General features: G+C 45.1%; 1 protein-coding gene across 1 annotated transcript in view; it reads left to right on the top strand.

The window, feature by feature from the left end:
* Nucleotides 1-13,001, top strand: part of ADCK1 (aarF domain containing kinase 1) — a 71,924-nt gene extending 58,923 nt beyond the window's left edge. Inside the window, exons 8-11 of the mRNA XM_058807112.1 lie at nucleotides 6,424-6,573; nucleotides 6,804-7,001; nucleotides 10,643-10,836; nucleotides 12,044-13,001. Coding sequence (XP_058663095.1) covers nucleotides 6,424-6,573; nucleotides 6,804-7,001; nucleotides 10,643-10,836; nucleotides 12,044-12,215 — 714 coding nt within the window. The 3' untranslated portion in view covers nucleotides 12,216-13,001. The remainder of the gene's footprint in view (nucleotides 1-6,423; nucleotides 6,574-6,803; nucleotides 7,002-10,642; nucleotides 10,837-12,043) is intronic.
* The last annotated feature ends 324 nt before the right edge of the window (nucleotides 13,002-13,325 follow it).

Consider the following 13,325-nt stretch of genomic DNA (forward strand, 5'->3'; position numbering starts at 1 on the left):
CATGTGCTGTATAGCCTCAAACCAACCAGCCAGCTCAGGTAGCCAAGTGAAGAGTCCCCATGATCAGCCTGATTTGGATTTGAGTCAGGGAAAGGAAACAATGCCATATACTTCAGCTTGCTAAGAGCCTGGTCACGCGCCATGGTTGATTCAGAAGTCAGAAAAGTGTTTTGTCCAGCTGAGAATTGAAAGCAAACAGCTAAGGTACTTAAGATGAGCTACTGTGTGCAATTATTGCCATCTGTTACTCCATCCTACTGTGTTGTTTTCCTTCTTTCTGTTACTAAATGGATTCTGCACTGAAACACTATCTCTTAGCTCGATAAAGAGCCCGGTACCTTCCTGTAGCTGACGGCTTTGCAACTTGAAATAGACTTTCAGTGCGGGATTTACCCTTCTGCCAAGAGTCAGGAGCTGTAGCTGTGTAGCTGCTAAAGTTTAAGTGGGATTTCCCAGGGTGGGATCCTTTTGTCAGCAGTGGAAACCTCTCATGTCTGAAGTATTTGTGCTTATAACACTCAAGTGTTAGATGAAGCAGAGCATAGAGAAGAACACTGTTTCTAGGGAAAATGGCTATTCTTGCTCTTTGCACTTACTGAGTTAGTCTGACGAGAGGTTTCTTTGCAGATTCTCTTACATTTCATCTTGTCTGAAGCTTAGTGAAATTCACAAGGCACTGATAAGCAGGAGTAGTGACCTCTGCTATTTTCAGCTTTTGAACTGTGCACAGACACCAGGTAAAAGAGTTAAATTACACACAGACCTGTTTCTTACTGAAAGTTGGTATTGAGCATCGATGTCAATCAATTGCTTAAGTCTCAACAAGATGCTTTACATTAAATCCAAGGAAATACAACTGCATTTAAAACCAAGGGAAATGATCCCCATGGTCATTTTGGGTCTGGCAGAGATGCAAGAAAAAATAAAAAAAACAATGACTAGTCTTCTCTAGCTGTGCCCTTTTGAGAATCCGTGCAAACTTGGCAAGTTAGTCCCTCAGTTCCCTGGGTGAATGAATCAGAGTATTTCTCCCCACCTACATGCCATGGAAGACGGAGCATTGAGCATGAAAATAATTTCCTGAGTCCTCAACAGAGAATACGGGGCATGCTGGGAGTGCACTCCAGGAGTCCTAAAAACTATTCCTGTATCTTCAGGATATCAAGTGTGTTCAGACATCATCTTGCTGTGATGCTAGATCACTGCATAGTAATAGAACTGCCTAACAGAGCACTTTTGATCTTCACAAGTGGATCACAGGGTATGAAATCAGATCTCTTGTGTGACCATCCTAATCTACTATGGATCAGAGCCATTTCAGAGCAGAGGCAGAGAAGGCTTCAAATTGTGGCTATTCTCCATCCACACCCTTTGCTAATTTGACACCAGTTTAATTGGCCAGAATTGCCGTAGCAGGATTAAGCAAAACCTTAGACAATGGCTGTAATAACAACAATGAAAGCAAGCAAAAATCCAATACAGTCTTCAATCCAATTAACCTTCGATTAAGGTTCCAAAATCAATGCTATTATTTTGGCCAGAGGAGGTAATATTGAGCCCTGAGAAATGAGCTGCACAACGACCTTTACTTTTAATGAGATCAATAGAAGTTAGTGTCACCATCTCTTAAAATAATTGGCAAATATTACAGCCAAATTAAAGCCAGAGACTAGTATCTGCTCCTGATCTAAAGAGACAGTCACAGATGGAGGTAGGATGGGAAGGGATGATGCCCTATCAGGCAGTTTCATCTAGGACTTATCAGGGGCAGGCAGGGAGATCATCAATATAGGACCATGACACAGTATTTTTTTCTTTGCCTTTCTTCTTCGTGTCAGTTAGAGGCATAGAGCCAGAACCACTCCAGCTTGCTCACAAGTTCAGGAAAGAAAGCATCAGTGACTTTCCCCAGATAACCCAAGCTGGTTTGTTACATTGCATTATAGCATTCTACCCATGAGCATGATATATGTGGTTTTTACTGTAGGAATGCTCATAAACTCAAATTTGCATGCATTCTTTCTTTCCTGAGAGGTTTCTTGGTAATTTTTGTATATTGGTATTTTTAAAGACACTCACTTGTGACGGACTTTCTAGAGTTTTGTTACTGTCACGTTGCTCTGTCAGTGGGTGTGCTGATTTGTTGAGGGGGGAGTTGCATAGAGGGGCAAGGCTGACAGGTTGTCTAGGCTTTCAAAACTGATGGCAGCAACATATTGTGGCTGCATATATCACTGCTGGTACCTGCACTACAGCTTGGGATCCTCTGGGTTAGGTGACAGAAATGCAGTAGGTGTACTTGTTAAAATATTTAGTACACTGGATATGACTCCATTACCAAGAAAAAGTGGGGATTAGTAGGGAAATTGCAAAGCAGGTAAGAAACTCATAGAAGCAATGAGATTTGCTCTTCAAACAAATCTCATTAAACAGATTGGCAATGACTTGAACACAAACAAAACTGTATCAAGGAGATTGTTGATGACACCAAGCTGGGAGGTCTGACATTGTAGAGGAGGACCAGAGTAGCAATAGCACTTGTTGACCCTGAGGACTGAAGTGGTAGAAAGGAATAAAAGGAACAATGTCAAGTGGAAAGTCAGATTAAGTAGGTAAAAAGCACTTGGGTGATGTGTTTAGGTTGCTCTGAAGTCCAGCTCATATACATGTATCTGTCACTCCATTGCTTGATTGTTGTCAGCAATCTGTTTATTCCTCAGCTCTGTTTTTTTTCAAAATGAAAACATTGGGCTGAAAATGTGTGGTTTGCCTGACACAATGTCATGGTCATGTCATATAATTTGGCAATGGCAGGTTGGTATTTACATTGACTGGTAAAGGCCACAGGCTCACTTGGTGACTGTAGTCATCGTGTTCTGCTGCAGCACAGACAGGCAAATTTAGCTTCTTTTAGGCAATAACACTCCTTCTGGCAATAGGCAGAGACATGCCTCTGGCCAGACCCAGAACCTGATGTCATCCTGATATATCAAGCTAAGCTCTGCTTGCTGATCAGCATAGTTTTTGTTCTTATGTGTTATGCCTAAATTATGCCATTCATGACACCCGCTTTTACCTGGTTGTATTTCTTGTAGCACATGCAGAGCTACAGTTGCTTCTGCTTCCTTGCTATTCAAACCTCCTAACTGGTAGACTGTTCCTCCTCTGCCATCCCTTAGCCAGCTTTGGAATCTTCAGCTCTTTTAATCTTTATCCCAAGTAAATGCCTCCTGCATCCTGCTCATTTATTTGCTTTTTCTGAACTCCCTCTGTGTAGTCTGCATCTCTTGAGTTAATGAGGTGTCTGGAAGTGAATGCAGAATTCCAAGACTGATTATTATTTTTTTACAGTGTGCAGCAGAACAATGCTGGGGGACACTGGTGGGGACACTGGTCATGATAAAGACCTTTTTTTGTTGGATGATACACAGGGAAAGGACTGGTGACCTCTCTGTGTCATAACAAAAAGCCTGTGTTTTAACTGTGGTCTTTGCTTCTGTAAATCATTGCAACCTTTTTTCTAATTTGTTATGCACCTTCACCCTGAGGTCTTACATAGCCTAAATGTGTGCTGAATTCCTCCCTTCTCCTGAGCAGAAGTTTTCATAAGTCTGTTTTCTCATTTCACCTAGCCATATTCTTCCAAAGTGAATTCTGTAGCTATTATTTATCCAGTGGCCTTCTCAATAAGGGTGGAATAAGGGCCTGAAGTGACAAGACACAGTACCGAGGAATTAATGTATATAAAAGTTTCATGCTTTTTTCCGTAACTTTTTCTCAAGAAATGTGAACTCCCTTTGTCTGAATTATGATATGTTGCTATTCACATACTACAGTTTAAGACCTATAGTGTAAACCTTCCTATTTTGTTTAGAATTTGACAGTATTGTTGCTTTCTGTCTTAATTTATTTTGTATCCTATTTTAGAGGTATGGCAACAGACAAAATTATGTGAAAATACTTTAGTGTGCACCACAGCTCCATGGTAATTTTTTTCTGAAAGTGAAGACTGCAGAAATATGATTGCATCATAAATCTCTGTAACATATCTTCTGTCTGCTAATGAAATAGTACCGAATACATTCATATGTCTTAAAGAAGTCAGAGTTTAGTTGAAGATACTGGCGATAGTAAAGGTTGTATGTTCGGGAATAGGTAACTAAAGAACAGTAGGGAAGAGCGAGAGGATGGGGATCTTGCAGTGAACATTGTCTTCTTCCCATGATCCAGCCTGTGAGTCTGAGCAGAGATATGACCCTTCTGTTTCATGGGAGGATGGGAAGATGGATCTCAAGCTGCTTTTGTGTTGCACTATGGGCTGCAAGAGACTGTGACCAAAGGTCTATTTAGTCACTTTTCTGCTGATGGTGACTCAGGATGGGGGGACCATCTCTGCATATGGAACTTGCAGCCATATCATAAGATGCTGTTAATGAGGGTGGCATGGATAACCTGGTGAGAGGTGTTTGTAGGATCCTAGGATATTTGGATTTGGAAGGGAACCTCAGGAAGGTTTCTATCAAATCTTCTAAGGCAGGGTCAGTTATAAGGTCAGACCAGCTTACTCAGGGTGTTAACTAGTCAGGTCTGTAAAACTTCTAAGGATAGAGATTTCACAACCTCTTCAGCTACGACCAATCAATAGGTTTGCAGAACTGCCAGTCCTTGTCTGGACTTGTGTTCAGTGGGTATGAGGCATCATGTTGGGCCCCAGATTGTCCCCAAGTCCTCATCTTCTAAAATCCTGTGTTTTTCCATGCCCTTGGAAGACAAACAGCTGAGACAGTGAGGGCTGAGTGTGGTTAGCCCAGTGTGTGCACCAGTGTCAGGGTTGATGCTGTCATCGGTCATAACGTCTGAGTCCATTCCTTCTGGTGTATGGGTCCCTGGGAGGCTTTGTGAATGAGTTATGTGATGGGCTTAAAGCAGACTACTTGGCATGTCCTTGGGCTGTCAGCAAGGGCTACTCAGCTCTTATATGAGATCACAGCACCTGGTACATTGGTCCTATCTAATTTTAGAGCTTGCCGATCAAGGAGACTTGTAAGGGTCACTTCATGGCTCTGGTGATCTCTGCTGGTGATTCAGAAGGGAAACATCACTCCCCTCAGTCAGTACTTAAAATAACACCTGCATGCATTGGGGAAGCTGCAGTACAGGAGATCACAGGGCTGTGCTGTTCGTCAGTGTGGGTGATTCATCGTGGGGCGGGCCAGCATTCACGTGGTTCAGCAGTGGTTCCAGGTCCCACCTGACGGACAGAGGGTGGTTTCACCTGGTCCTACCACTGTCCCTGTTAGTGTGCTGCAGGAAGGGTTCTTGTTCTTTTTCCTTATTTCTAGTTACTTGGCCACTATTCATTGTGAATGCTCCTCTCAGAGGTCGCCATGTTTCAGAGTAAAGCAAGCCCTTTGTTGTCTGTCTGGTTTTCTGCAGGATGAGTTGTCATTACTATCCCTGTTACCTCTTCTACCACCTCTGCTTATGGGGACAGCTGCCAGTTTGCTGCTTACAGAGTGTGTCTGGAGATATGCTTGGAATAATTTATAACAACTGTCTTTTAATTGCTTGTTCAGCACTCTGCTGTGGAGCACTGTGCCTCTTGGGGTGGTAGGTAGAGCTGGTGGAAGGATGGCAGGGCAAGGCTGCTGTGTTAGTGCATGGCAAGGGACTGATCTCATGCCCTGGGGATGTTTGCTTTCTCCTAGGAGGTTTTTAACTTTAATAACATCTCTTCGTGATAAGGAACAATATATGGAGGGACACAGCACTGATAGGATGTTTTAAACAGCTTTTCTCTGCTTCTTCATCTTCACAGACATTGCAAATCAGATTAGCATGGGTCTGAGGAACGGAAGAGGCAAAATGGGGGACAGTGTGATGGAGAGAATGGAGGGAGGGGAGAGGGAGTCCATGTTCATTCTGGTGGGCAGACTGACTGAGTCTTCCCTCACCCCTTCTTCACCGTGTCCTGCTGCCATCCATGAGTGGAAGCACCTGAGTCTTCCTCCAAGCAGTCTTACTCACCCAGCAGCAATTTCCCTGCCTTCCCTGTAAATGCATGTCTGCCACTCTCTGCTGTCCCACTTTCCTCCTCATTACCAGAAACCCCATTCCTACCCACAGGTACTATCTCTTTTTTTTTGTGCTCGACAAGTGGCTTTAAATAACCTGTGATCCCACAAACACCGTCATGGTGCTTCCTGCATGGATCCTTCCCTGAATGCCCTGGACCACCCTGCTACCTTTTGATGCCTGCAGCCACCCTGTGCCTCCATCAGTGTGAGGAGTTGCAGGAGCTTGTGTAGGGATATGAGCATGTACAGACCCTTGCTTCCTGGGTTGTCACACAGGCTGCCTCCCCTCCCTGGCAGGCACCCTACTGTGGGTGGCAGCGTGTGACCATCTCTTGTCTCCTCACAGATCTCTCGCAACTTGGGGAAGCTCTACAGTGAAATGATCTTTGTGAATGGCTTTGTGCACTGTGACCCACACCCAGGCAATGTGCTAGTGAAGAAGTGCCCAGCCTCTGGCAAAGCTCACATTATCCTCCTGGATCATGGGCTCTACCAGGTATGTAGGTATGAAGGCCTTCCAGGGCCTTGTGAAGCTGCCTTTGGGCATCAGGCTGCAGCCTTGCCCCTCTAAGCACATATGAATAAGTTTTTCCTAATACTTCCATAATGCTCTAATGGTATTTTATGACTCTGAAGTGGAGAATAGGGCAGAGGTAAGGGATGGAAGACTTTTCCCCCTGCTTCCTGTCCTCTGTGGGCTTCTGGGAACCGTGTCTCTATTGCCAGGTGCTGAGCGAGTCATTCCGCATGGACTACTGCCGCCTTTGGCAGGCCCTCATCAAGGCCGATATGAAGAGGGTGCAGAAGTACAGCCGGCGGCTTGGAGCAGGGGATTTGTATCCTCTCTTTGCCTGCATGCTGACTGCCAGATCTTGGGAATCTGTCAACAGGGGCATTGACCAGTCACCAGTCTCTGCCAGTGAGGTAGGTCTTGTGTGTCCTTCCCTAACGTGTGCCCTTGCTTCTCCTCAGTACTTTTCTATGGTGAAATCACTTGCACCATTGATAGTACAGCAGTCCTGGGCAATCCCTGACAGCTCTGTAGCAATTTCTGCAGTGATAGCTGATCTAGAAAAGAGCTAGAACTCCGTCTGAAATATGCAATATGTTTTATAGTGGCTGAATTTAATTTCCCAGATTCAGTTGTCATGGGCTGCTTAAATTTTGTATAATATTTTAATACCCAAGTATTCACTATTTCTGGCTGGGGAAATATTAGTGGATTGTCCTTTTCTTAAAAAAAATGTTGAATGCAGCTGTGCAGGAAACCATCAAGGAGGCTAGGATAAGGTACAGGAGATATAAAGGTTTAGTGGGAAGACATGAGAAGGATAATGCATTGTCACTATTCATGTAAATGACTATCAGCACTGATATAAACTTCTAAAAAACCCTGGAAATTACCTCCCAATCAAAAACCCTATTAACTTGGAGTCAAGGTTGCTTAACTGCAGATCCTGTCAACTCAATCACTACAAATCTGGGAAGTTGCCACTTACATTTTCCACCCTTTCGTATCCACACATGCTGGCATCCTTCTCATGCCTCCTTGCACACCTGATACACACAATACCCCACCTTAAGAATAGTAGCAGCCCTGCCTATGTGCTCTTTCTAGAGAAGACCATGAAGTAATGTGATTCAGCCAATGGACAAGTGTCTGTAAGTAGAAGTGTGTTGTATCCTATAGTTTGCTTTTATCTGCACACATCTGTAGTAGAGTGGATGAAATTCATTTAAGTAGTGTTATAATACTGTCCTATGAAATTCTCCTCCAAAAGTTCCTTCATTTTGATGGATGTGGCAGAATTTGCTGTACTGGCTTGCCATTATCCATAGCAATGAGTTGGTCAGATATCTTGGGTAATGGACCCCCTTCCTCCCAATTACCTGAGTTAATTTTCTGCTCGTCAGAAATCATATAATGACTAGCTAACAGATCTGTGCTCGATCTGGTGAGTTCTGGAGCTGGTAGCTCCAGAAGAAAATTCAGAGGTGCCCAAGCAAATTGGCACAGCATTGACTCCAATACTACAAGGCCAGTGTTGAATCTGAGTTAGTGAGCAATGTTTATTCCCAACTTCCTTGTGAAGGTTACACCAGAGGTGTAGCTGCAGCTACATGGTACCCTGTGTGTGCTAATGAACTTTGTCATTGAGTTGAATTGCGTGTATGGAACCAGCTCTGTTGTCTTTGCCTACATGACACAATTAATGCTGAAACTAGATAATCCTGCAGCAGATAATGGGGAGCTGAGCAGATTTGCTGTGGCATTAGGAAATGAGCTGCTGCTTGCCCTTACTTTAGAGGTGAATTTGAAAGATTTTATCAGCAGCAAGAACTGAGCGCTGTGTAGGCAGGTACCATCAGTGCAGAGCTCCAGAGAGTGTGCCTGAGGATGTATCAACATGACAATAGCCTGTGAGACAAGGAAACAACTTTCCTGAAACAAAATCTTATCTGTAGTGCTGTACTCAGTCTGGGACACTGCATCTCAAGAAAGGTTTGATGAAACTGGGGATTCCAGTAGGAATCTACAAGGACTAGTGGCCAAGCAGATGCAACCCATGAGGTAGGTCTGAGCAAGTTAGGTCAGAAAAAAATCTGGAAAAGGCAGGTCAGGAAGAATTGTAGAAGTGATTTTCATAAGTGATTTTCTTGCAGCACTTAGAGTGCTGCAAGCAGGACAAGCAGTCATGGGTTAAAATTCAGCTAAACATGAGAAAAGCCAGATCTAGTGACAAAGCAGTGAAATGCCAGTGTAGATGGTCTGGGGAGGTTTTGATTCATGTTACTGGAGAATTTAGGTGCAGGCTGGGCAAATGTAAGAGAATTGCCATAGGTATGGTTTTTCCTGCCTTAAGCCAGGGCCAGACAGCTGATTGCTCAGGGTCGCTGCTAGCCTCATCTCATCTGATTTAATGATGTCTTTTGCTGCATCCTGCAGCAGGCTCAGCAGCTGCAGCCAAGGGGCTTTTCTCAGGTCCTGTGGCTTAGCTTATTTCTTCCTCTGCACACAAGCTTTGCCCTTGACAGAAAGTGACAGTTCTGATGACTGATCATGTGGTTGTTTTGTGATGTGGACAAGCAGCTGGAGCTAAAAATAAAAGGAAAAGAAATAGAAAAGAAAACCTATGTCTGGAAAATAACGTAAGCTCTGCAATGATGCTGGCTGGGGAAAGGCATAAGAGATAATCAGGGAGGAATTTTCTGCCAACAAATAATGGAACAAAACAACATTTAGGAGAGCTGAGCATCTTCTTGTTGAAGCCTTGTGTATCTGGTTAGTGATGGAGGCAGGAGGACACAAAGATTGGTTTGTCAGCAGCAACCATGGTGGTGTGTGAGCTGTGTACATCACTGACCATCATGACCTGCACACCCAGTTTTGTGCAGGTCTGTTACTTTATAATAAGTTTGAAGTTCACAAAGAGCGTGAGATCCCACATCATGCAATAGAAGCCATCCCTCATTCCAGAGAAGAGAAGGCATTAGAGCTGTCATTTCCCACAAAGGAGCCTCCTTCCTGTATGAAGTTATTTACTGTCCTCCTGGATTTTGTAGATTTCAGATGTCCCAGAGATTTGTTTTTGGATTTCATGTCATGATTCATGTCGTGGCCTCTGTAGGAAGAGGTGGGGACAAGGTATGCATATAGGATCAGCTCCCAGCTACACTACATTTGCTGGGATGGTGAGGGAGTTCTCAAATCTAAAAACATGAAGAAGAGGCATGGCTGACTGTCTTGCATGCTGTGGTGGCTTGTATTTGGAGAGGAGCTCATCTTAAATGGCTCAGGCTGTAGTCCCTAAGTTATCATTGAGTTCTTTCAGTAGGCAATGTGTTTGTTTGAATCTGGAGAACGAGAGAAAATGAAGGATTGCCTTGAACTTACACTCTTTCCTTAATTATCTGCTACTGGCTGCTGTCATACAGGATATAAATCTAGATCTGACAGATGACAATTTGATGATTTTTATCTCTTGGGTTAACATGGTGCTTAACTGCATAATTTTTTTCTCACTTCTGCTGAATTGTGTTGAGGACAGAGGACTAAACTAGGCCTTGGAAACGGCTTCATCAATATAACATAGAGCCATGAGTTGCATGGGGCAGTGAAGACCAAGCAGCTTGGTTGTCTTTGCAGCATGCCTCCACCTTCTTGAGCAATTCTGCTACCTCAACTCTGCCAGTTTTGGGGCTGGTGAGGTGAGAAGTCTCCAAGGGCAGTATTGAGATCTGGTTGCTGCAGGCTGCCTAGGACTAAGAACCAAGACAGCAGTGAGTGGCTGTTCTCCTGAGAGGCTATTAATCCTGCCAGTGAGAGGATGGGTCCTTACCTCACTGAGGGGCAGATGGGATATGGCAAGAGTGATCTGTGCTATGAGTGCTGTTCCCAGTGTCTGCAGGAAAGCAGACAGAGCTCTGTAGCTTCTGGCCTACTGTCATGGTCTGTTAAAACATTGTTCTCTTCCTGGCCAATCTCAGCTGCATCTGGACCTGAATTTGCCATATACTCTCACCTTCTCTCTCCTTTCTCCCTGACATGACCTGGCTGGCCACAGGACATGGAGATCCGGTCCAACGCTGCTGCTTACTTGCCCCAGATCACCCAGCTCCTCAACAACGTTCCCCGCCAGATGCTGCTGCTGCTGAAGACCAACGACTTGTTAAGGGGGATTGAGTCAGCCCTGCACACACGGGCCAGTGCCAGCTCCTTCCTCAACATGTCTCGCTGCTGCATCAGAGCTGTTTCCACGTGAGTCTCTTAGCAACTCCGTCTGTAGATTGTGTCTGGTGGTTGTCAAGCAGGTCGATGGTGACCAGACAGGGCTGAGGTCAAGCGAAGAGGTCAATATGTGAGTTGAGGTCCAGGCCATGGGGCTTCACAGCAGGGCATGAGCGGAGGACCATTACTCTTCCAGTGTAGCTCAGGCAGGAACTGAAGGTGCAGGTCTGAGACCAGCTGAAGTTCCTGGGCCTATGGGCAGAGGGTTGGGAGTGGTTCCAGGCTAGTCAGGGCCATTAAGGCTTATTAGGGCCTCACTCAGGGAGCCTGACAAGGCTCTGACTCAACCTCTTGACCTGTTATTGTTAGCTGTGGATCTCTTCCTCTCATTGTGGTCCTACCCCTGCTCAGTTACACATCTCAGCCTCTGTCTGTGCTGTTCTTACACCCATCATCCTCTCCAGAGGACAAGCCTGTCACCCTGGGGCTGGAGACGGGGTTAGAGTCAGAGGCCTTAGGTTAAGGGTTTAGGATTTTTCCCCCCAGAGGAAGAGAAGGGGCTTCTTGCCCATTATAGGCATTGCCAGTAGGCAGTATTTGTGAGTAGCCTAGATCTGAAAGTTCACTGCAACCTGATTGAGGGGCTTGGGCTGACTGAAGATCAGGGTGATGTTTAAAATCCAGGAACAGGAGTTGTGCAAGTGATTTCCCTCTGTGAGTGTTATGAATCAATGCACTTCTGCCTCAGATTCTTCCTCCTTGTAGATGAAATAACAGTTATTTCTTGGGCTGATGAGGGACCTATGAATCCCAATTAGCCCCTGCTAAAGAAAGGCAAAGAAATACTTTTCCTGGAGTCTGTATGTCAGGATTGCTGGACTCTTAAAAGTGTGCTACCAGGAAAAGCAATAGGAGTGTGCATCTGTCTCTGTGAGCTGAGGTGAAGCTGGCATAGAAGCAGAGGAATGCCATGTCCCAGGATCACTACACACAGTGGGAAGAGAACTGAGTTCTCAAGGGAGCAGGCTGTCTTTTCTGCCAGTTTCATTCTAAGAAAGGTGGTCCCCAGCTCCTCAGAAGCACTGCTTAGAGAAAATCCCTGCTCCCTGGGAATTCTCCAGATGGGGAGATATTGCCACCCCTGGGGAGCGTCAGTTGTGCAGAAGATGTAGGACAGGCCTCCTGCCTCCTGGGCTGTTTCCTGCTGGATCTAATGCAGCTGTTTCTCTCATTCTAGGTACCAGAGGAGCAAGAGTCACTCGCTTTACAGGAGGGCCCAGATCTCACTCACAGAAGCCCTAAGCCTGTGGCAGATCAACTTATATGAACTCTTTTTGTGGCTGAAGGGGTCCCAGCTGGGGAACTGGGTCATTGCTCTCCTGAGACGGATGCAACATTTCACATACTGACATGAACTGGTGGGAGAGGCCTGGGTGCTCCCTCCCTCCCTTCTGCTCTCCATGGCACATTTATCTTTCTGACTATTTCTGTCTATTTTTGGGTCTTACTCCACATTACACACTGCACTATCCTTTTCTTTTACAGCATTAGCTTCCTCTGTGGCACAGAGAGGTTGAGTTGGTACCAGAACCCTATTGTTTTGTAGTTTAGGAAAAGTAGGTGCATGATACCTTGTGCCAGGAAAGACAGGTAAGGATACCTTCTTTCATCATTTGTGCAAGTTAAGTTCCACTCCGATTCTAGTGGGATTGTGCTGGAAGCAAATGCCTCTTTGACTCTTTCTTAAACAATCTTAAAGAATTTAAGAGAATCCCAGCCCTACCTAGAATGCCCCTAAACATTTCTTAGACCCTCAGAGGTGGTAAGTCCCTTTAAAATGCAATAGGGTTTCTATTAGTTTGTGCAATCTCCTTAGTCTGATTTCTGTTTAGGTGTGCAGAAGGTTTCTCAGAGGAGTGAGACCTTGTGGAAAGCTGTCACTAGGGTTTTCTTTTCTAGCTCCAGGGAAAGAGGACTCAAATGGTGAGAGTGGTGGACTGGGAGTCCAAGTTTCTAAGGTTCATCTCCAGTCCTGTCAGCAAGTGCCTCTGGTTTTGGACTTCTCCTGGCCTGTTTCTTTGCAGGTGAAATGGGAGATGGGGACAATGATCTTGCCCCTCTTCTGAAATTCCAGGAAGGCAGTAGGAATGACAGCTCAGTGCTCTAAACTGCTGGTAATGTATATGTACTGTACAATACTTCCACATGACAAAATAAATGTGTTGTATCGAAGACTTTGGGGGAGGGATGCTTGGCTGTGCACTAGAGTTATGTTTGGGTCTCTAACCTAAGTCCTATTTCCATTTCTCCACAAGGGTGTGATGCCAGGCACTGCCGGCAACTCCTTGTAAGCAAAATGTCCACTTGGTCTTTTCTCTGCCCAAGAGGTTTGTGCCGCATCTGAGTCCTCTGGCACTGCATCACATGTGTGTTGGGATGGAATGCAGGAGCAGGCATCTTTCTGCTCGGAGGACACCTCAAACCCTTCCCAGATCCACGCTGAGTCTGCTTGCTCCCTG

The sequence above is a fragment of the Ammospiza caudacuta genome, chromosome 6 (genome assembly GCF_027887145.1).
Source record: "Ammospiza caudacuta isolate bAmmCau1 chromosome 6, bAmmCau1.pri, whole genome shotgun sequence".
NCBI classification, from domain to species: Eukaryota; Metazoa; Chordata; class Aves; order Passeriformes; family Passerellidae; genus Ammospiza; species Ammospiza caudacuta.